Here is a 24,814-nt window from a genome sequence, read left to right on the forward strand (position 1 = left end):
AGCTTTTTTTAATCATTATATCCACCACACCACCCACAAAGGATTGGTGAGGAGCCTTATTCATTTAAAACATCAGAGAGCTGAATATTATTTAGGGACATGAACATCTTATAAGGAGTTGTGGCATAAGACAAGACATGACATTTGTCAGCCCCAGCACTTAACTGTCTGTCCAATGTTCCTGTTGAGTTTTTGAATTTATTCAGGGCTGATTTAGATAGATTATTAATAGATAAGATTGTTAAGGGTTATGGGACAGGCCAAACAAAAAGTTGGAGTTAACTCCATAACTAGACCAACCATGATCGTACTGAATGGGGGAGCAGGCTCAAAGGGCCCAGTGGCCTACCCTGCTCCTAATCGTGTCCGTCACTACTTGGCTGAGGCACAGATGTTCAAAATGAATCCCATTGATTGATATTCACAGATGTTCATTGGGAATTTGGCTGCATCACCCTTGTGCAGTTCTCTAAGGCTTCTTAAGCTGCTCAGAAGGCTGAGTGATGTTAGTCTTGAGAAAGAACCTGATCTATACACCAGCCCAGAAAGTGGTGAGCCTGTGGAAATCTCTGCCACTGAAGGCAGTTGAGGCCAAAGCATTGAGTGTTTTCAAGAAGGAGATAGATATAGCTCTTAGGGCTAAAGGGATCAAAGGGTATGGGGATAAAGCAGGAACAGGGTAGGTTGATGATCAGCCATGGTCGTAATGAATGGCAGGGCCTTACGAAGGGCCGAATGGCCTGGTGCTCCTATTTGCTATGTTTCTAAGTTTACCAGCAGGTTTATATAATCTATATTGCTTCATGGGAATTGGGTTATCTACTGAAACTCATTTCATGTAGGATACAGAACCCTTTCTCATTAGTTTGATTGCACTCAAACCCAATACCAGTGCCTAAAGGCCTATGAATATCCAACTTTTATTATTTTCTAGTCTTTTTGTCATTGACCAGGGCAGATAATAGGGAGAATTGTCATGTGCAGATACCATTTCATCAAAAGAAATTTTAAGGAGTTGTGGAGAAAGGGGAGATTGTAGACATAGTGTACTTGGATTTCCAGGTGGCATTGTTCAGGTGCCAAATCAAAGATGATTGCTGAGTATAAAAACTCTTGGTTTAGTTGATAAGACAAGATCATTGACAAAGGATTGGCTGGCTGGCAGAAAATAAAGAGCTTGCATAGGTTTGTACTTATCTGATTGGCAGGATGCGATGAGTGGAGTCCTGCAAGGTGTATGCTGGGGCTACAACGTTTTACAGTTTACACCAATGAATTAGATGAGGGGAGCAAAAACAAAAATCTGTCAGACAGAGTATACTTAGGGAAAAGGAGAAGCTGTTTACTCTGGAAGGAAGAAGAAAAATATCAGAGTGTTACTTAAACAGAGAATGACTGTGGAATTCTGAGGTACAGAGGGAGATACTGCATGAGCCAAACAATTCAGTATCCAGCTACAGAGCATAATTCATAAGGGATGCTATCCTTTATTATAAGAGGAATTAAACATAAGAGAAGGACATTAAGCTTCAGATATACAGGATGTTGTTGAGACCACATTTTAAACACTTTGTGCAGTTTTGATCTCCTTATTGAATGATGGACGTAAATGTGTTGGCGGTGGTTCAGAGGAGATTTACTAGATCAATATCTGGAATGAATGGGTTGTCTTATGAGATTAGTTGAGAGATGCTAAATTTGTTTCCAATGGAGTTTAAAGGACTGAGGAGTGACTTGAGAGAATGTATATGGCCCTGAATGGATGTGAAAAGGTGAACATGGACAGTGTCTTCCCTCTTGTGGGTCAGTCCAGAACTAGCAGGCATTGTCTTAAAACCAGAGATTGCCCTTTTAGAACAGCGATGAGAGTATTTTTTCTGTAGGTTGTGTGACCTTGGAACTCTCTGCCTCAGGACACAGTGGAAGTAGGATCATTAAATATTTTCAAAGCGGAGGTTTGGAAAGAGAATCAAATGTTATCGGGATATATGGGAAAGTGGAATTCAAAAGAGTAACTGCTTGGGTATGATCTAATTGAATGGCAGAACATGCCTAAGGGACAGTGTCCACTTCAGCTCATATTTTGTATGTTCATGTGATTTTACTTTTACCCCTGTGCTTGATTTCCTGGTCTGTCTGTCAATACAATTCCCACACTGATGGGTTTGCGCCCTAGCACACTATGGCATGGCAGATTGGGTCATTATTGCCCCCCCAATTATCAGCCTAACTTTAATTGTCCAAATCATGTAGAAAAGCATATTCCAATCACCAACCCTAATTGTTTGAAATCAGTAAACCAAAACTTGCTTCACAGTATTGAACATGAATTCATATTTGAATACAAATAACCTTTTTAAGTAAGATACAGAATTGCTTGGAGCTACAATGATTGGCAGAAAATGTATAAATTATTTGCGCCTTTAATATTTACCCTTTAATTACACACACCAATGACATGAAAACGAAACCTCAATATATATTTCATTAACTGTAAGGTCATTAGGAAATTATGCTGTTCGGAAAATCCATATTACACTATATTTTGAAGAGCTTGTGAGCATGTTTTATTAAATACAATTGATCATGCAGAATCACTAAATTACTGGTTGCTGTTCATTTCGTAGGAGGGTGGGTTAAGGTGAACTCTGCTGTTTCATCAATACAGTTTAATTTATTTAATTTATTAAATAAACAGGCCTGTACATTTCAGTGAACGGTAATCTGGAAAATTAATTGAATATTTATTATTTCATCTACCTTCCAATGTCAGCTAAATATGGAGATGTTACATGTGACATTCTTAGAAATACTAGTGAGTGTTTTGACTTTGCAAACTGTCCCAAAATTGTGCTCGGTGTGAAAATAATTGTTTCTTAGGTTTCCACACAACAGCGTGTATTTCACTGACTGTAAAATTGGGCAGTATTTTAAAACACCATTCTACTTGATAAAGTTAAGGTTACTAAGTTGATGCAATGAAATTAGTAAATTGTAAAGGTGTGTATCATAAAAATTTTTTTTAATCATGGCGACAATCCATCATCTGAGGAGCATAATTTTTAATTAATGAAAATAACTTTAAAAAATATACACTCCTTTTAATGGGGTCCAATTGTCATTTTGCTAATAGCTTACCAAAATGTCAAATATATTCAGAAGCTTTTTAAAAAAATTCTATTAATGTCCTTGCCTCTAAAAGAATCACCTCCTTGAAGACCTACGATTTGTGGAAGTTGGACATGGTGAATAAATCATCCCGTGTGTTGCCTATTCGTGGAAGAGCAAGCTTCCAGCTCAGTGCTATCTTTTGAATTAAGTGCAAAAGCTTGCAGAAACTTGATTTGCATTAGATGCAATTTGTAGTCAAAAATCCATGATGGTTCGTGCAGGTTACACTGATTTGGAGTGAATTATAGCAACAAACTAGTTTAACCTTACACAAACCCTACATCACTGTTTGCTTTATAACGTTTCTCTCATAGTAATGTGGCAGCAATGACTGCATGAATCTCTTTTAAATACTCTGAGATTGGGGGAGGGACATAGAATGCTATATTATAATGATTTCCCTTTGTATTATGTGCTAATCTTTCAATGCATCATTTTGTTGCAAAACATAATAAATCCTGGTCCATCATTAGAGGAACAAAAAAAATCCCACAAGCAATTCAGGACAAGTTTAAGATCGGCTAGTCTCTTCACTGAACTAAATGAAATAGGGATTATTGAAAGTGACATGCATTAATCAATGGTTTATTTACTTTAATGCAGAAAACTGCACAGTTAAAATGTGTTCAGTGTGAGGTCTGTATTTTGTGTGCATTTCAGTCAGGATAATCAATAGTCAAATAACACTGGCTTATATAGATCCATTTATATAATGTTTTAAATTATAGATGTTGAGCAGCATCTGATGACAGTTCCCTCCATGGATATATCATAGGTGTGATTATATTAGCTTAACCTGCTCTTTATGCAAAAGTATGTTATATTAATTGACGTTATGTTTTTATATTATGTCCAAATCTCCTTGTTGGTGATGGGTTATAGTTCACTCAGGAAGTCCTGAGTTGCTGTGGCAAGATTATTGTCACATACATGTTGTAACCAGGAGCTACAGATACAGTGATGGTGGAGGCTGTAATGTTCTTTGCATCACATGGCTGTTTAGGAATCACACCTGCCATTGCAAATGTTAATTATCAGCCAGTTTGGGCACGTAATGGATACACCTTCCTTAGGCATCAAGTTCTAAAGTGGAACTTGAACCTGGAACTTCTGGTTCAGAGGCTAGGACATTATCCACTGCACCACAAGACTGCCTCAGAATGTCTTTATTATCCTAATAGTTCAGATTTCCATCTTGTTCATTATCACACACTTTTAAGACACTGGTTTTCTTCTTGTCAGCACTCACACATTTTAATTTATTGTGCAAAGATGCTTATCTCAATAATTTTTCTAAGTTAAGATAACCTCAGCAAGTTACAAAGATGCAGGTGAATTCTTTTATATCTTACATGCTATCCTCACCTGACTGGTCCTGTATTATGCCTTTTACTGCATGTAAATGCTAGAAATCTGAAATCAAAGCAGAAAGTGCTGGAGAAACTTGGCAGATCAGGCAGCACCTTGAAGAGGTATTGAAACTTTAACTCTGCCTCTCTCCACAGATGCTGCCAGATCGGCCAGATTTCTCCTGCGCTTTTCTTTTTATATTTCTTTTCCAGTTGTGTTTGGCAATATTTATGAAGCTTCTTTGTAGTCTAACTGACTTTTCAATTTTCTCATGTGTCAGCTACGCTCAAATAGTAGTCACAAGTTCTAGTTTTTTTCAATATCCTTACTCCTTCCCGCACCCATATTGCCGTACTCAATTGGATAAGCAGGACAGCCAGCCTAGCGGTGCCCAGAATCTGACAGACATTGCCATGTTTAAGTGGTGCAAAAAGATCTTCTCTTTGCTCGACAATGTCCCTTCAGTTACACACAGGAAAGGGCAATGCAAGTCAGTCATCAAAAATGACTGCTATTGGAATTCCTTCATTGTTCACTTGTTTCTATAAAGCCGTATCAAGTGTTAAGTTGTTGTTGGTAGAATCATGAGTTCGCTGAGGAATGAAAGACTTTGAAAATCCAGACAAGCTGGTGTTGTTCTCCTTGGAGCACAGGAGGTTAGGGGATTGAACCAGCTGCTCAATGTTTTGACGGCTTTGGTAATTAATAAAGTGAAACTGCTTCCATCGGTAGAAAGGTCGTCAAGCAGAAGATACCGATTTTGGGCAATGGGTGAAACAGGACGTGACTTGAAAATTTTCTAAGCTGTTACAATCTAGAATGCAACATCATAAAGAGTCAAAAGCAGATTCAGTCATATATTTCAAAAAGATTGAGATGAATGCTTGAAAATGAAATAAAGAAAATCTGCTCAGCACTGGGGAAAGGGGTGGGGGTGCAGGTTTAATAAGATGGCCCTGTCAAAGACCTGTATGATGGACTGAATAGTATTCATCTGTGCTGTATGCTTTTATGATTCTCCAGCAATCCTGGTGCCACTCTGATATTCAACATTTGTGCTTGTGTTAATAGTGTCTATTATTTCTTTGAATATTGCTGTAGCTATCACTTCCTTATTCCAGTAGTGTTGCTAGTGGTCCTCTCAAACACCCGAGCAGTAATGCAATCTAAATTCCAACTTCAAAGGAGCTCTTTGTATTGAATGCGTGACATTTCCATTTTCCACACATTATAATCAGAGGTGATATCTAAGAAGTATTTTAGCATTTTTCTTTTTCTCTGTGAACTTTATTCATACTTACATAAAATAAATATTACACTGAGTTAACAGCCTTGGGTGCAGTAAAGTCATTCTATTTGTGCAGCAAATTTAATAATGTATCTGAAAGTGAGATAATGTTTAGAACGTGATCTCAGTGTTGTGCCTTACAGTTTTCTAGTTGTGACCAGATATATTGGCCTTGATATTAACTGGGCAGGGGTGGGGGTTGTGAGAGGGTAAGGGAACAAATCTGGCAAAGCTTTCAATGCAGATACACAGCGCACTTGGGGGTGCGTTTAAACAAAATACTGCAGCTGCTCTTTTAGCAACTGGATTGGGCAGCCCATGAGTTGCGGAGAGGGTCTGCTAAGAGTAGGGAGTCCCAGTTGGGAGGGCAGTTTCCCTGGTTCCCTTATGAGACTTTCTAGGGGCCCCCTTTTCTATCATGGTTCCCAAAATTTTGAAAAATAAATTCCAAACTTTTCGGGCTCAGGATTTGGCTCTTGTCAGAGGGTCAGCCATTTAGGACTGCGAAATCTCTTCACTCAAGGCTTGAGAGCCTTTGGAAGTCTCTACTCCAACCTTGGCCACAGTCATTGTGTATATTAAGGATGTAGGACAGTCCACTTTTGAGTGCAGAGAATTCTGGAGTGTGGGGGTAATGCAGGAAGATGAGGGTGAGTTAGAAGATCAGATTTAAATTTTGTTGAATGATGGAACAGATTCAAAGGTTCAAATAATCTATTCTAGCTCCTATTCCTTTTTATCTTATGTTTTATTTTTCTCCATCAATAGCGTTACAGCTTGTGCCTATCCTGCTTCTGTGTTAATCGGAGCAGTTAATATGGGGATACTGGCATCTGTTAATCTTCACCAGCCTGGTTTCTGCCAAGTGGGGGCATTAAAATAAGGGGCCTGTACTTTGAACATTTTCAAGAATGCAAGTTAAAATTATTATTCTTTTCTCTCTTTCCTCTTCTGCATCTATCTTAGGTGTTTGGTGCTATTAGTAGCACAAATCCTGCACGCAGTGAGGTACATACACTGATACAGAGGCAGGTGAACAATGTGGACAATGTGTTGCAATCCTCTGCTTCATCTAAACTCCGAGAAAAACAGCAGAAGATGTGAGTATCTTTTATGTGTCTGCATTTAGCAGAGTACCTCAAATTGCTTCATTAGAGCAATTATCAAAAACATACAGGCTGAAAGAAAATGAAAAACAATCATAAAATCACATTTCTCACATTATGATTACATTGTCCACTTTTGTGTTACTTTGTAGCTTCACTGAATGCAATCAATAAATTAAGACGATGGTCTAATGGTATAATTTGACACTGAAGAATTTTGACAACATTCAAGCAAAATTAATCAAACAAATTGTATAGTTAGACATGAATAAGTGTTAGATGTTACTGGCTGAATCTCTGACAGTCTGAATTCATAATCTGTTCAGTTTGAATGACATAAAAATAAATAATAACTTGCATTTTTAATGTACCTTTAAAACACTAAATATATTAAGTGCCTTATTGTTGTCTTATCAAACATTATTTTATTCCGAACCATCTAGGCTATATTAGGGCAGGTGACCAAGGGTTTGGTGAAGGAAACAAGTTTTAACGATCTTCTTCAGGGAGGTGGAGAAGTGGAGAAGTTTAAATTGTAAGATGTGACTATAAGTGTTGGAGCAATGAAAATCAAGGATGCACAAGAGACTAAAATTGGATGAGCACAGAGCTCAGTGTTGGGGAGAAATGAGGCTGTGAAAAGATCGGAAAAAAATCTTAATGGCTTCACCATTCATCACTGCACTTTCAGCGCGGCCCCAAGCTCTGGAATTTTCAACCTAAGTATCTCCAAAGATATGCATTTTAAAAGTGAAGAGTTGCTTGACTTGGAGTCAGTATAAGCCAATGAATACAGAGGTGACACTTGGGACTTTTTGAGAGTTCCGATATGATTTAAGAAAGTAAATAGCAAATGCATGTGCATTGAGTACAGTTGAAAAGACAAATTCACCTGAAGTTACTGTGCGCCCTAATACATATTTTAGCCATTTAGCGACTGGAATACTTTGATCTAGAAATGTACTTCTTTTGCTCTTATGTTTTGTAAAATTCAAAATATGCTGCCTTCGTTAAAAAGGCCTGCCAGAAATTACTACTGCTAGTTCCATTCATGCATTAGTGCCTGGAACATTGTGAATGGCTTTCAAATTTTGTTGTTAAATTATATAAATAATGCATCATTCAACATTTTTTTGAAGTCAACGTAAATGTGTAAATGGAAATAACCTCATTTTATTGGGTGAAATCAATGGAACTGGAGCTAATTTTGGGGTTCACTGCTATGTATCCCTAGGATTTGCACAAGTATTTGACCCAATATTGGGTCATGCCTTTATTCAGGTGTCTGGAATGGCTGAATAAAATGGATAATAGACCCCTTGCATATGTTAATGATACCTGTTATAGTTCATCTCTGGGAACTTCAGTACCCCTAAGGAGCAGTTGAGCCTGCTTCATTCAGGCTTTGCAGATGTGGCTGCAGCCTAGCATGTAGCTGGCACCAAAGGAGTGAATAGGGGAAAGTGAGGACTGCAGATGCTGCAGAGTCAGAGTTAGTAAAGCGTGATGCTGGGAAAAGTGCAACAGGCCAGGCAGCATATGAGGAGCAAGAGCATTCAATGTAAAACTGGAGGAGTGAGAGTGCTGTTTCTGCTACACAACAATTTGAATAGACATAGTTAGCCTACAATTATCCCATGCTTTCTCCTCATTTTCATACTCCGGTACTTACCAAAGGGCTGCATGATGCTCAGTGCAAAAAGTAGATTTGATCCCATGACAAAGGATAGTTGCCAGCACGCATAAGTATTAATGTGGGCCCAAGGGACAATATCAGATGGTTTCCGACCAGCCTTTTTTGGCACTTGCATTTGCTGCACTACTTGGTTGCCACACAAAAGCAATAACAAATCAGAGATGCTTATGATTTTATACAACCAGCAGCTTTGTCATTTAATTTCCAAACCTAATTCATAGTCGTGCACATATTGAAGTGAATGGCATTTTGATTATCCACATCTTTTGGGGTAGAAGTGACCTGTACAAGAAGGACTGCTTGCACCTGAATTGGAAGGGGACTAATATACTGGCAGGGAAATTTGCTAGAACTGCTTGGGAGGATTTAAACTAGTAAGGTGGGACCCAGGGAGATAGGGAGGAAAGAAATCGATGTGAGACTGGTAAAGCTGAGAACAGAAGTGAGTCAAACAGTCAGGGCAGGCAGGGACAAGGTAGGACTAATAAATTAAACTGCATTTATTTCAATGCAAGGGGCCTAACAGGGAAGACAGATGAACTCAGGGCATGGTTAGGAACATGGGACTGGGATATCATAACAATTACAGAAACATGGCTCAGGGATGGGCAGGATTGGCAGCTTAATGTTCCAGGATACAAATGCTACAGGAAGGATAGAAAGGGAGGCAAGAGAGGAGGGGGAGTGGCATTTTTGATAAGGGATAGCATTACAGCTGTGCTGAGGGAGGATATTACCGGAAATACATCCAGGGAAATTATTTGGGTGGAACTGAGAAATAAGAAAGGGATGATCACCTTATTGGGATTGTATTATAGACCCCCCAATATTCAGAGGGAAATTGAGAAACAAACTTGTAAGCAGATCTCAGCTATCTGTAAGAGTAATAGGGTGGTTATGGTAGGGGATTTTAACTTTCCAAACACCGACTGGGACTGCCATAGTGTTAAAGGTTTAGATGGAGAGGAATTTCTTAAGTGTGTACAAGACAATTTTCTGATTCAGTATGTAGATGTACCTACTAGAGAAGGTGCAAGACTTGACCTACTCTTGGGAAATAAGGCAGGGCAGGTGACTGAGGTGTCAGTGGGGGAGCACTTTAGGGCCAGCGACCATAATTCTATTCATTTTAAAATAGTGATGGAAAAGGATAGACCAGATCTAAAAGTTGAAGTTCTAAATTGGAGAAAGGCCAATTTTGACGGTATTAGGCAAGAACTTTTGAAAACTGATTGGAGGCAGATGTTCGCAGGTAAAGGGATGGCTGGAAAATGGGAAGCCTTCAGAAATGAGATAACAAGAATCCAGAGAAAGTATATTCCTGTCAGGGTGAAAGGGAAGGCTGGTAGGTATAGGGAATGCTGGATGACTAAAGAAATTGAGGGTTTGGTTAAGAAAAAAAAGGAAGCATATGTCAGGTATAGACAGGATAGATCGAGTGAATCCTTAGAAGAGTATAAAGAAAGTAGGAGTATACTTAAGAGGGAAATCAGGAGGGCAAAACGGGGACATGAGATAGCTTTGGCAAATAGAATTAAGGAGAATCCAAAGGGTTTTTACAAATGTATTAAGGACAAAAGAGTAACTAGGGAGAGAATAGGGCCCTTCAAAGATCAGCAAGGCGGCCTTTGTGTGGAGCCACAGAAAATGGGGGAGATACTAAATGAATATTTTGCATCAGTATTTACTGTGGAAAAGAATATGGAAGATATAGACTGTAGGGAAATAGATGGTGATATCTTGCAAGATGTCCAGATTACAGAGGAGGAAGTGCTGGATGTCTTGAAACGGTTAAAAGTGGATAAATCCACAGGACCTGATCAGGTGCACCCGAGAACTCTGTGGGAAGCTAGAGGAGTGATTGCTGGGCCTCTTGCTGAGATATTTGTATCATCGATAGTCACAGGTGAGGTGCCAGAAGACTGGAGGTTGGCAAACATGGTGCCACTGTTTAAGAAGTGCGGTAAAGACAAGCCAGGGAACTATAGATCGGTGAGCCTGACCTCAGTGGTGGGCAAGTTGTTGGAGGGAATCCTGATGGACAGGATGTACATGTATTTGGAAAGTCAAGGACTGATTCGGGATAGTCAACATGGCTTTGTGCATGGGAAATCATGTCTCACAAACTTGAAGTCAGGAGGAATTCTTCACTTAGCAGACACATGATCTCAAACATTGAGGTTTTTGAAGAAGTAACAAACAAGATTGATGAGGGCAGAGCAGTAGATGTGATCTATATGGACTTCAGTAAGGCGTTCAACAAGGTTCCCCATGGGAGACTGATTAGCAAGGTTAGATCTCATGGAATACAGTGAGAACTGGCCATTTGGATACAGAACTGGTTCAAAGGTAGAAGACAGAGGGTGGTGGTGGGGGGTTGTTTTTCAGACTGGAAGCCTGTGACCAGTGGAGTGCCACAAGGATCGGTGCTGGGCCCTCTATGTTTTGTCATTTACATAAATGATTTGGATGCGAGCATAAGAGGTACAGTTAGTAAGTTTGCAGATGACACCAAAATTGGAGGTGTAGTGGACAGCGAAGAAGGTTACCTCAGATTACAACAGGATCTGGACCAGATGGGCCAATGGGCTGAAAAGTGGCAGATGGAGTTTAATTCAGATAAATGTGAGGTGCTGCATTTTGGGAAAGCAAATCTTAGCAGGACTTATACAGTTAATGGTAAGGTCCTAGGGAGTGTTGCTGAACAACGAGATCTTGGAGTGCAGGTTCATAGCTCCTTGAAAGTGGAGTCGCAGGTAGATAGGAGAGTGAAGAAGGCGTTGGGTATGCTTTCCTTTATTGGTCAGAGTATTGAGTACAGGAGTTGGGAGGTCATGTTGCGACTGTACAGGACATTGGTTAGGCCACTGTTGGAATATTGCGTGCACTTCTGGTCTCCTTCCTATCGGAAAGATGTTGTGAAATTTGGAAGGGTTCAGAAAAGATTTACAAGGATGTTGCTAGTGTTGGAGGATCTGAGTTACAGGGAGAGGCTGAACAAGCAGGGGCTGTTTTCCCTGGAGCATCGGAGGCTGAGGGGTGACCCTTATAGAGGTTTACAAAATTATGAGGGGCATGGATAGGATAAATAGACAAAGTCTTTTCCTTGGGGTCGGGGAGTCCAGAACTAGAGGGCAAAGGTTTAGGGTGAGAGGGGAAAGATATAAAAGAGACCTAAGGGGCAACTTTTTCACACAGAGGGTGGTACGTGTATGGAATGAGCTGCCAGAGGATGTGGTGGAGGCTGGTACAATCGCAACATTTAAGAGGCATTTGGATGGGTATATGAATAGGAAGGGTTTGGAGGGATATGGGCCGGGTGCTGGCAAGTGGGACTAGATTGGATTGGGATATCTTGTCGGCATGGATGGGTTGGACCGAAGGGTCTGTTTCCATGCTATGACCAGTTACCATTCTATGACTCTATTATATGGACACTATCTTTTGACATGCATGAGATCATGTGTCTGCTAAATGAAGAATTCCTCCTGACTTCTAATAAATATTGGTAAGGAATATAAGAAGCATGTTTATTAACAACTGAGTACAATGTAAAGGTGAGTGAAAGAATGGGTTCTTTTGTATAACAGCTATAGGCAGAAAAACCTAACGATACAGATACATTATGGATGTATCTCAGAAGAGTACTACCCTATCTGAACATCCAAATCAGTTTATAGATAAGGTTGCCGACTTAATGCCAATTGGCAGTACTGTATAATGGATTTCACTGGATGCTGAGCCAGATTAAGATTTCAAAAATTATTTCAAGGATGAAATTAATTGATTTCAGAGTTCCAGTTCCAACCAGTCTCCTCCTTTATGATAAACAAAAATAGAAGCTGGTGGAAAAGCCCAGCAGGTCTGGGACAGAGTCAACATTTCGGGTTGAGTGACCCTTTCCCAAAACTCAAGCTTCTTTCAGTTCCTTTGTTATTTTCTGCAACTTCATGGCAACCATTTTGGTGGTCACTAAAGTTGATAACTAGAAAGGTCTGTTATGTGTTTTTCCAGATCTTCCCAACACCCAAGCATTGTCAACAGAGTGTAGTGAAATTATACTAGTTTTTTTTGTGGAGGTGTATGAAAGTCATTTTCAATTTTCTGGACCTGCTTGGCTTTCACTCCATTGAAATCATGCAATAAAACCTTGGTTGAGTATTCATTCCATGAGCTGCCTGTAGGGAAGTTAAAAAAGTATTTGTACATTCCATCAAAATGGTAATGTGAGCTATTATCGCCTATTCCTGCCTGTATCTATGCACGTGAGAGATAATTTCAATGCTTATTTAAAATCTGTGTCATGTTGTGTCATCCCTCATTGCATTCTACCTCCCTGCAATATCACTTAAATGTCATTGATTCACTTTTTTTCTGGTCTGCTAAAGATTAGTTTCTTTCCTGATTCGTTCAGTTCTGGTCCGGGTTAGAATAGGGGGACTGAAGTTTTGCACCTCTTACTATATGTCCTGTTCTGTTATAAGTTTCAGAGAATCATAGAATCCCTATAGTGTGAAGACAGGCCATTCAGCTCATCAAGTGCACACCAACCCTCTGAAGAGAATCCCCACCCAGATCCACCCTCTACTCAATCCCCGTATTGTTTGTGTTGAGTGAATACATAGATTCCCTTCTGCATAGAGTAGAGTGAAATTAGCAGTCAGTATATCAAATCACCAACTGCATCCTGCATTAATTTATCTGCTTTATCCATTTTGACTGCAAACAGGTTCTGTGATGTTGAAAGGTAATAACTCCACACTAGCCTTTTTGCCCATATAGCAATCATCACTGCACCCTAAAACTTTTTAAAGTGTGAGATTATATGTGCTATTTATAAATGAATAAGTATCATAAAAATGTATATATTAAGTGTCCTATTATTGCTAAGCACAGAAAGCCTAATTCTGCAATATAGCATAGAATCTATTACGTTTTTTCTTTGCCCATTGTGATATTTTGTTTGAAAATGTTTTTCATCTTTTTCTATCCTTGACTATTTGAGGGGTGCTGGAACTGTGGCTCATGGGTAATTTTGCTAAAAAAGCAGACCCCAGGTCTACCTGAACTGGAATGAGGACCAAATCTTCAACTGTTGGCATTATTTGGGACTATAAACTAACCAGCTCCTGAAAATGCTTTGATTTTCATTTAACTGGGAGGCTCAGAGAAGGTGGTTTTTTTCCTATCCTTGTAGGATGTGAATGTTGCACAAGGGAGTAAGATTACTTTAAATCAAATATTTCATGATTAAAATGTAAATGGCAGTTTTACATGCCTTGAATTATAGTTTACTTTGAGCGTGAAGTATGAAAAATTTATCTCACCCGTTTGTCTTTCATTATCCAAATGATGAAACCTGAAGCCTCTAAACCTGCACTACCAGCAGCAGAACATGTTTTCAAACATCGCAAAAATGCTGGGGTTATTTTGCAGGATAATTACAGCAGCATCCCCTAGGCCCTGGTATTATCTTGTTTGCTACACTGAACAGGTCATTAGACTAATCTATACAGTGCTGATATGAATTTGAAGATGCTCAGCTGATCTGGAATAAACTGATCTATCCACCTTTGAACAAATCAGGTTGCATTCTTAGAAATTTGGGGTGTTGTAACTCCCCTGCCCAACCCAATGGTGAAGGGCTGTTGGAAGTGGAGGGCTTTTTTGCAAAACTATACTTTATTCATAAAATATGGATAAGTACATTCTAAGCCATTTCAATTCAGTTATAACAGAAAATCCAACAAAATACCACTCTTCTCAGTTGTGTGCTTTACTCTCATAAGATGCCTCAATCCAATCACACAATTGTGACATTAACAAAATGTGATATTAACTATATGTATTCCATTACAACCATGCAGCCTGAGGCATTCTATAAAGCCCTTGGTACATAATGGCTGAAAGGCCTGAAATGGTGGCCATGTTCCCAGTGTGCCTTGACAGTGGCTGCCCCAAGCTTTATCACTCAGCATACAATCCTGAACGCTGGAATCTGCCATTCTTGTAACACTTAATTGGGGACAATTGTTTGTACCAGAAAACCGATACATTTTGGGCAGACCAATGACAGTCTTGCATCAAGTTTATGGGCAGCACGGTGGCACAGTGGTTAGCAGTGCTGCCTCACAGCGCCAGAGACCCGGGTTCAATTCCCGCCTCAGGCGACTGACTGTGTGGAGTTTGCACGTTCTCCCTGTGTCTGCGTGGGTTTCCTCCTGGTGCTCCGGTTTCTTCCCACAGTCCAAAGACGTGCAGGTCAGGTGAATTGGCCATGCTAAATTGCCCGTAGTGTTAGGAAAGGGGTAAATATAGGGGTATCGGTGGGTTACGCTTCGGCGGGTCGGTGTGGACTTGTTGGGCCGAAGGGCCTGTTTCCACACTGTAATGTAATCTGTAATCTGTAAGTTGATGGTTCTTCAGGTACAGCTTGGTGTGCATCTCAGGGAGCAGCCCAGAGAGCACAGAGTCCAGGCTCACACAACTGTTTGGGACACACCGCGACAAAAACAACTGCATCTCTCCAGACTGGCTTAGCAAGGCCGTGTTCCAGAATGAGATGTGTGATGGTCTTTTCACCATGGCAGCTGTCGCGAGGTCACCATATGATAGCACAGAGAGTGCAGCATATATGAGCAGTCTGACAGGGAATATCCCTTCTCACCAGCAGCTAAGCTATGTCTTGGTGCTTGTTAGAAAATTCCCCTGAATAATATTGACAATCTGCATAGGGAATCACGCGACAGGATCCACTGTCTCCATTCCCTACAGGGCCTTGAGAACATGATGTGCTGACCACTGCCTAATGCATTTGTGCTCAAAGGTGTTTTCTGTACAAACTTTTACACAAGGGACAAATGACAAGATTCAGTCCAACTACTTGGACTTCAGCAGCAATGTAGCCAGACCCATCCTTCACAACAGTGGGGCAGGTAGAACCTCAGCATGTAGTGATACTTAGCATGTGTATGGAACACAAAGGTGAACATCAAGATGAGAATGATATTGCATGTTCTCTCTGACCACCACCCTACCATCCTCTGTCCAGGGTTTCATACATGGTGTCCCTGCAGGCGCAATCTATCTTTATTCTCCAGATAAGTTGAGGATGGCCCAAATAACCGCTATAACACAGACTCTGGGAACAGGCCAGACCTGTGCCACATACAACAACACTGAGAGCACTCACACTTGATGAACCAGGCTCTTATCTGCAATAGAGAGGGCAGTCAGGCAGGACTCATTTTGATTGGGAAGCTTTCAGATCCCCAGCCTTTGAGACTGCAGTTTGTGTCAAGCAATTGAATCCAATTGCAGATTTGCTCCCCAAACTCCATTTGAAGCCATCATGTAGGTATGTGATATTCTGTTGAAGGCCTTCTGTGGTCTGGTGCCAACCCTCATTCCCGCATACAGGTGATGAGATCTCTAAATGGCACAAGGCTGTCTAAAATTGTCCTGCCCACTATAGCACAGGGTGAATCACCAACCCCAAAACAGACCTGACCCAGTTGGCAATGACCTTGGACTGAGTTTTGTAGTTTACATTGAGCAGTGAAATTGATCACTAATTCTGAATTTCCTCCCTCTCCCCCTCCTACTTGTGGGTGAAGATGATGAGGCCTGTCCTCGTGGATCAGGATGTTCTGCCAGCATTAAGCATGCTCCTGTTTACCTCCAGCACATCCTGGTTGGTTACGTCCCACAAAGACATAAGGACCTTGGCTAGCTCACCCACAGTTAGCTGTTTGTCCATATTCTCCCATGTTTTAGCATCTAAGACCGCCCTTTTAGAGAATAGGACTAACTGGGAGACCATGCTGTCTTTGGGCTTCTTGTCATACACTCCAGCATTGACTGATCCCTAAAATGTCAGTCTCAGCTTTATTCCAGAGCCCTTTTCTTCCTTCAGATTGCTGATCACAGAGCTTTCTCTGTGTACCCTCTGGAAGAAGAAATGTGAACACGTCTTATCCTGCTCCACAGAGTGGACTCTGGATGGGAAGATTATCCTGGAGGCACCCAAGGAAAAGAGCAAGGCCAGTTATTTCTTTAAGGAAGAAAATGGCTTAATGTTCATTTTCTCACCAGTGTACTAAAGTCTCCAAGAGGGTTTCTTAGATCTTTAACCTTTCTAATCCTGTTTGTGTCCCTCAGTGTTTTCTGTGATTAACAGTTTAAAATGGTCAGCTTCCACATTCACCTACTTCCCCAGGAGAAGGAACATGCAACTAAGGATGGAAAATGGACCAAATGCTGTAAGCAGTGGGTATGTGTGGGGTGTTGGGTCATGGGGTGTTGGGGAATGGGGTACCGGTTAATGAAGTGGAAGGGTGGGTTTGGGGGTAGGTGGTCAACTACTTCTCTAGGGGCCTGGCCAGGGTATGGTGCTAGCTAAGCTCAAATGACCAGAGTTGGAACCAGTCCAATAAGGTAGTGGGGTCAAGGATAATGGGAAAGGAGGTAAGGACAAGTGGAGAAAGACACGTCAGGCCTCCTCCCAAGAAAGCAGAGTTGATTAAAGAGGAGGCAGCAGCAGATCAAGAAGAATTAGAATTGGAATTCCTACAATGTGGAAACAGGCCCATCAGCCCAGCAAATCCGCACTGACCCTCCAAAGAGTAATCCACCCAGAGCCATTTCCCGATTACTCTACATTTCCCTCAACTAATGCACCTAACCTACACATGCCTTAACACTATGGGCATTTAACCTGCACATCTTTGGATCATGGGAGTAAACCGGAGCAAACCCAGACAGACACAGGGAGAACATGCAAACTCTACACAGTCACCCGAGGCTGGAATCGAATGTGGGTACCTGGCACTGTGAGGCAGCAGTGCTAACCACTGAGCCACCATGCCGCCCTGAGAACTGACAAACAGTGAGGAGAAGTATCAAGAGGAAGATATGAGAGAGGCAAACCCATTCATTGCTGCTCCTGCCAACCTGAGGGCAGTTTTCTTTGGAGCCTATCGCCAAGTTCACTGTTGGAAGGTCCTCTGCTCTGGTCTTCCTGAAGGTGACAATCGATCAGCAGTGGCTGTGATCAGTGAAGGATACCAGCTAAACGTAGGTAGGTCTGGCAGTGAGCACTCAGGGCACAAAAAGGAAATCCTATCCTATCCTAGGGTGGTCATACCCATCTGGCCACATCCAGATGTACCCATGCTGTGCTCTGTCTGCAGAGTTGTTTATGGTGTCCTGCAACTTGGCATCTTTCACCATTTCCACCAGGAGTCTCTGGATGTGGCATCCAATTTCCTATCAGCTTCTCTGGAATATCCAAACGTGTCGAAGATGCAGTTAAAGAGGGCCAGGTCTGGACATTGACAGCAGCAGTGGGACCTGCTGATGGGCAGCCTGCCTCTCATTCACTCATTCTTTACACAATTACAATTAACAAGGTCACTCAAACTGAGTCCTTCCTTAAACATGCACTGGCTGTAATAATAACCTGAAGCCTAAACTGGGGAATAGCATTCGTTTTCCTGTCAGCTTCAAATTGTTAGAGACGACATTCAAGGGCCAGGAGGCTGCCCAAGAAGAATTTTTAAAATGATTACATCCCTTGTTGAGCAAGAATGCTCCTTCACTTCCCACATCAAAGCTTTAGAGCTCCCAACCGTGAGCCCTGAGCTGATGAGATGGAATCATATTTGTATAGTAATATCTTATATTGTATAAAGGGTTAATGGATCAGTTATAATTGTTTAATGTACGAATTAATATGCATATCATCACAGGAAATGATGTAACATCACATGATTGTGGTCTCTTATTCAAGGTCTCTCATGGAAGTTGTAAACAATAGCAGTAAGATGTGTTTCAATAAAGCTCCATTTTCATAAATCCTTAAATCCATTGCATGAAAGCTTTAAGGAGAGTAGGCAGAACAGCATCGGAAGGCATGGTAGGCTTTGGGGGGGGCGGGGGGGGGGGGGTGGTGATGTTGGTTGGCAATGATCACACTGTGGCCATCACAGGAGAGGACCAGAGTGGGCATTATTAGAGGGTAATGTCAGGGTTCAGGGGCAAGAAGAAGTGTTGGAGGTAAAATTCAATGTGGTGTATCTCTACATAGAGAGGGATAAATGGAAGTGGACTGTCAGAGCAGTGCAAGATAAAAGGGGACATGGATGCTTGAGGGATTATACTGAGTGACGAGACAGAGCTCAATGCCAGTGATAACTATTACAAGCTGCATTCCCTAACATCACTTGAATTTCTCTAGATAGGAAATGAAACTGGAAAATATCTGGGACAATGCCCAAAGTGGATAGAGCCAGTGTCAACTTGATGGGTGAATTGACGGTTTTTGGCAGAATATTTGGTGAGCAGTAGCTTTTCTAGGAACAGTGAAAGATGGACCTAGAATCAGACAGGAGGATCATCATAACTTTGGTAAGATACGGTCAGAAATTTTACTAGGCCTCATGACATTTAACCGTACAAAAAAAAACCCGACAAACATGACATGTAAGGTTCAGCCCATTATGTATTAGTCTAACAATACCATGAATATTGTAGCTGACAGCAGGTGAAAAATAGTGATCCAGAAAATCTCTGTCATTTCCCAAAAGCTTTGAGTAGGCTGCAAGCAGAAACATGGCAGAAATTGGAGGTTTGCTGGACACACCAGCACACTGGGCCTCATTGTGAGATGATCAATTGGTCAGGATACTGCTAGAAGCAATGGGTGACTGGGAGGCTCAGATCTTCATCATGCAGCATTTCAATGAAGAGGGAACTACTGCTTGGAAAAAGAGATGTTCGTTTGATTAACCTACCTGACTCATGTCACAGATACATTCCTCATCTTAAACCAGAGTTCATGAAAACTATTTCCTGATAAGAATTAAGAATAATGGGTGGAAACTCAGAGTCTTTTGTGGTACAGTTTTACCATTGCTTCTGCGGTTGACTTCTTCTAAGACACGGTTTAATATAACATCACTTCAGAGACAGGAAATATAAAGGCTGACAACATTTAAGTAATGCTAGGGGTTGAAGGATGAGGAACTTGCCTATTATATTCTCTGTAGTGACTTAAAGAATCAAGTGCAGATGCCAAGTGAAACTTCCATCCTTGCTAGAAGTTCTGGTTTTGGAAGTTCTGGAGTTATATTTAAAGAGCACCAAGCTCTCCCTTTACTTGCTGCAGCAGGCGTTCCACAACAGGCTGTGATTGTCACACCCCCTACCTCCCACAAGCACCAGAAGGTAGCACCCTTCATGGATGCTTTACTTGAACACTCTGTTCCAAAACGTCCAGGCCAGAAATTAGGACCACTTCCTCTCTGCTGGTTGAAGAAGATCTCCCAAGCAACATTAGGCCTGGGTTGCACACACTCTCAACGGCTCTAAAAGGTATAACAATATTTCAGGAAGGCGTTTGATAAGGTTCCACATCGAAGGTTATCACGGAAAATAGCAGCTCTTGGTGTAGTGGGCAACACATTAGCATGGATAGCAGATTGGTTGGCTGGCAGAAAATAGAGAATATGCATCAATGTGCCTTTGTTAGATTGGCCCAGAATATTGTAACCCCCTGTATACCTCTGTTTGTGGAATACTCACTGTGTTTTGCTACAGGAGTGCACATTTAATACAAAGTCTAGATGTATCTCAGCTTGGCTTCCTGTTTTTGTAACCACACATAAGCACATGGAAGGAAAGCTTTGCAAACATTAGTGCAAAATGAAAACTTTTTCGATTTAGAAGCTATGTTGAAAAGAGCACACAGCTTTCCCAGCCAGCTGGTACATACCAAAAACAGCAAAAGAAACATGTCCATGTAGCTCCGACCCCCAAGAGCGAGAAACAGGTTGCAAACTTGACTGTAGTTAATTCCTCACGATAGTGCTTTAATCCACATGGGTAAAGCTTATCTTCTCTTGTCAATTAATCCTTTCAGGCACTAACCACCTTCTACAATGTCTCTTCACCACCCTCAAAAAACAATTTTTTCTTGGTTTTTAAACAATTTACAAAATTATTTCAACAAAAAAACTACCACATCTCCCCCAAGTCTCAATCTTTAAAATTGGCAGACGACTTGTTTGTACTGTAAGCCTGCTGCTTGAGGCAAAATATTAAGGTAGAGATCATTGCTTAACTGGAACTTCAGTGGATCTTTAATTTCCTGAACGTCCTTCACAGAGGTAAATCTCTGGCATCAATGTTTCTCTTGAACATTAGATTCTCAAATTGTATCAGAGAAGATAACTGTGTTTCTGAAAGAGTAATATTCTTCATTTGACATTGTCACAAGGTAAACTTGCATGTGATTCTTCTATTCTCAAGCTTACTTTTGGATAAAATTGTTAGTTTCTCACATTCAGTCTTAGAGAGTAAAGCTGACTGTGTTGTTTTGCTATCATTAACAGTTGATTTGGTTGAAACAAGAAACTACTACTAATTTCTGGTTCTTGGGGTGTAAAGGATGTCAGATGATCAGAGATTGAAGATTCATCCATCTTTGGAAGAAAATTGAATAGTTCCGTCAAAACTATCGAAATCAGTGGTATCATCAGATTTCTTAGTCATGAAGAGTTGTCAGGCATCAATGTGATTATTCTTGAGTGATATATTTCTTCTTGTAGGTACAACAAATATTTTATCCAAGACCAAGATTTTCTACTTGTTCACCCATACTAATCAGTAGTATTTGGCTTCTGAACTGTTTGGGATTGATTGACATATTTTAAGATGCATTTTTGCTCAGATATAAGAAGTGTTGGTTTTTAAAGATATGCACATTTTCCATTTGTTTCTGTATTTTAATACTCTTAACATTCCTTTGATCTGGAGTGGTTCATCCTCTTCAACCAAGCAATTTTCTCAGTAAAAATATTAACATCCACTCTGGTGTCAAGTTTGAAATGAGGTGGAAGACCTTATGATCTTTGCCATATCTGGTTTAGATGAGTCAATTACGACTTGTAAGAAAGTTTGATCCTTATCTCTCAAAGATGGCATGTCATCATATAATGTGTGTTTACATGTGTTCAACTGTAGGTATCTCTTGGTATTCCAAGTTTTTGTCCAAAGGTACTAACTGTAAGATGTGAACCTCTGTATGCAAATGAGTATCATTAGTTCCCTTGTTTAATAGGTTTTTTAGACATGCTTAAACATTCTCCAAAAATGTTTCATTTTCTTACAAATGTTGCATTGGCATCATAAAGCTGAATATTGTTTCTGCTTGTGTGCTTTTTTTAAGCTCCACATCTGGAGTAGTAACTTATAACATAAAGGGATCTAAAAGCTTTTTGTGTTGTTTTCTTGTGTAATGTTTTGGTGTTTTTGTATATTAGAAAGTTGACAAGGTCTGATGAGCTTTGTGCACTCAGTTTCTGTTCGCAAATTTCTCTCATGTTGCTTATGCATTTCAGCTTCCACCTCTATCTGCATAGCTCTTTCCAATGTAAGATCCTCTTCTGAAAATAACATATTTGAAAGAGACAGATCAGAGATTTCAACAGCAATTTTTTTCTTAAATTAATTATGGTTATAAAGCACTATCATCGAAAATTCTGACAACCTGCAAAGATCATTGCTAAGCTATTAATGTGTTCTCCTGTAAACTCTTCTGTTAAATCTTACTTTCTCCATTATACAGTTGGTAATTCAGTGAAAGTAATTGTTAAATACTTCTACATTATTGTCATAAGTATCTATCTTTTCTCTTATATTCTTAAAATATGCCAACCTACAGAAGAAATAAACATGCTCACTTGTAATCCTAAAGCATTTCTGTAATGCACAAGTTGTCTCCTTCATGTTGTCTATCTTAATTCCCTGTATGAAGTATCTGTGACTTTAATTCAGCTTTGAGATGTAATCTCTTGCTCCATTGTCATTATATTAAATGGCTGTTGTTTCTCCCATTTAAGTTATTTACTTGAAATCTGTTGCAGGATTTTTAAAAAAACTGTTTGTAGTTATAGCTGATTCTGTTGTTCAATGTTTTAAATTGTGCAACCACTTCAGTTGTATTCATTGTTCCTCAGCAACATCTTAAAATGTCGTATTTTCTTGTTGGGAAATGAAATTGAATTGCTAATAAAGCTTTATCGTTAAGAAACTTTATTTTTGTAATGAAGTTTTTTTTAAGTTCTAACTTATTTCCTTTTCAGAAATGTTCTTGAATTCCTGTTAATTGAAGTTAAATCTTTGAAATGTTTCAGAGTGATTCCCTACTTGGGCTGAAAAAATAATTGTTGAAATGCTTTGAAATGAAGAAATAGTTTGCTTTTTTGTGACTTTTGTACTCATTTCAACAATATGGATGATTTGTGCTGTTTCACATATTCACTGTACTTCTCTGCCTTTGATTTTCTTATTCTCATTAGTTGAATTATACTTTTGTTTTAATGGTTTCCTTAATATGTACCTTTTCAAAAGAAGTCTTTTACAGCTATTTCTAATAAACTTAAAGTGATTTTAATAATGCTAGTTTGCTAAAGATAGCAGTTTGATTCTTTCAGCATCACAGCCTTTTTCCTTAAATGTAAATTTTTCACACTTCTCCTAAGGGATCTAACTTACATCTTCACTGCATCACTTATGATTCTCGAGATGCACAATATAACTGAAAAATGGCTGGGACAATACCCAGGGTGGACACAATCAGTGTCACTTCAAGGTCAATCCCACACTTTTGCCCATCAGCTGGATAATAAGACACTGAAGGAGAAAATACATGAAACATTCATTTGCATATTGCAGCTCCACTTCATTTGAAGTAATATCATTGTCCATGTGCAATGCATACAGAGTGAATGTGCTTAGGGTTGAAACACTTGTCAAAGTCTACTTGTACCATATCTTTGATGTTTGAAAATTGAACATGGGCCTCTGAGTGATGCAAAGGTTAGTGCAAATGACTTAAAAAGAGGTGAATGCTGGCCAAACGTTGCCTGGCACTTGCAAAACATTGAAAGAGGTTTTGGGGGAGGGGAACATTAATTCATCGTATGGCACGATAGACTGAATTCAATGATAAGTGGAATGATTGAGATGGGTCTAGCTTGGGAAGGCAGTCGAAGCACAGCAGGCACTCCCTTTGTGATGTAATGTGCCAGCACTGTCACGAGGTTGGTACACATGCTGCAACTTGGACCGTGGTGCGGCAGACAATGGGGCTGCTGTAGATGCAGATCCACTGCCTGGACTGGACTGGAAAGGTCCTCCAGTGCACTTCAGACAGAATGTGCCGCAACATCCTGGTGTACTGTGCTCTGCACAACTGAAGCACGCATTGAGATGATATATTAGATGCTGAGGAACAAGGAAAATACGAGTAGACATCTGAGGAGGAGGACAACAACTATGTGGAGGATGAACCTCTACTTGTCCTAAATGGAGTTCAGTTGTGTTGGTGCTACAAGCCAGACAAGACCTGATTGGTGCTCAGTTCTAGGAGATGTAAGTTGGGGATAGCAGACATTCATGAAATTTAAAACGTCATTGATCATAATGCCAATATAATGGTTTGCATAGTGGATGGTAAACTGCAGCTTTTATTTGTTTTGTGTGGGTTCACTTTTGCTGGCTGTAAATCGAAACTCGTGCCTAGTATTGTCCGATTGCTTACCTGAATCGGATGTTCTATTCGTGTACACTGACAAGTGGAGAATCTCCAATAGTGTTGGGGACAGAGTAGCTGTGACTCAAGGAGAATGTTTAGACGGGATGTAGCTAAAGTCAGATAAACTGTGTGGTCATGCAATGACTGGGGTGAGAGAATTGAATTGAATTAGCTTTATTGTCGCATGTATTCACATGAGTACAATGAAAGGTTCACAGGTGCCAGTTATGCGGCCATCTCAGATTCTTGAGTAGAAATTCTAAGGAACAAAAAATAGAAAAATGGGAATATCTGTGTGGGAGGGTGTCAATCATGCTGGCTATGTGCTGTGAGAAACATGGCTTTGTGGCTGCTGTGCCATTATGTGGCCAATGAGGAGTGATGCTGGATTGTCAATGTTTGTCCAGGTGCCCTTCAAAGATGGCACAGGTACCAGGGATGCTATTCTTTTGACAGATATCTAGTGAGTGGTGATTTGTACCAGAAATGATAGGTGTAGGATGAGGCTCAAAAAGACAAGAGAGATAGAATAGGTAGCTAAGGAAGTGGGTTTGATAAAATATTGTCAGAAATCTTGCTCAATCTGCCAGCAAAAAAGCTTCAAA

General features: G+C 40.3%; 1 protein-coding gene across 3 annotated transcripts in view; it reads left to right on the forward strand.

The window, feature by feature from the left end:
- Window positions 1–22,963, forward strand: part of ofcc1 (orofacial cleft 1 candidate 1) — a 308,134-nt gene extending 285,171 nt beyond the window's left edge. Inside the window, exons 21-22 of one of the 3 annotated variants that reach the window (XM_087986250.1) lie at window positions 6,776–6,909; window positions 21,004–22,963. In XM_087986250.1, coding sequence (XP_087842376.1) covers window positions 6,776–6,909; window positions 21,004–21,007 — 138 coding nt within the window. In that variant the 3' untranslated portion in view covers window positions 21,008–22,963. Of the gene's footprint in view, window positions 1–6,775; window positions 6,910–16,526; window positions 16,766–21,003 lie in introns of those variants that run through there. The other 2 variants (XM_043689352.2, XM_087986251.1) reach the window with 2 other exon arrangements.
- The last annotated feature ends 1,851 nt before the right edge of the window (window positions 22,964–24,814 follow it).

Source organism: Chiloscyllium plagiosum, unplaced genomic scaffold, assembly GCF_037043375.1.
Source record: "Chiloscyllium plagiosum isolate Xiang-an unplaced genomic scaffold, Cpla_swu_hap1 HiC_scaffold_4, whole genome shotgun sequence".
NCBI classification, from domain to species: domain Eukaryota; kingdom Metazoa; phylum Chordata; class Chondrichthyes; order Orectolobiformes; family Hemiscylliidae; genus Chiloscyllium; species Chiloscyllium plagiosum.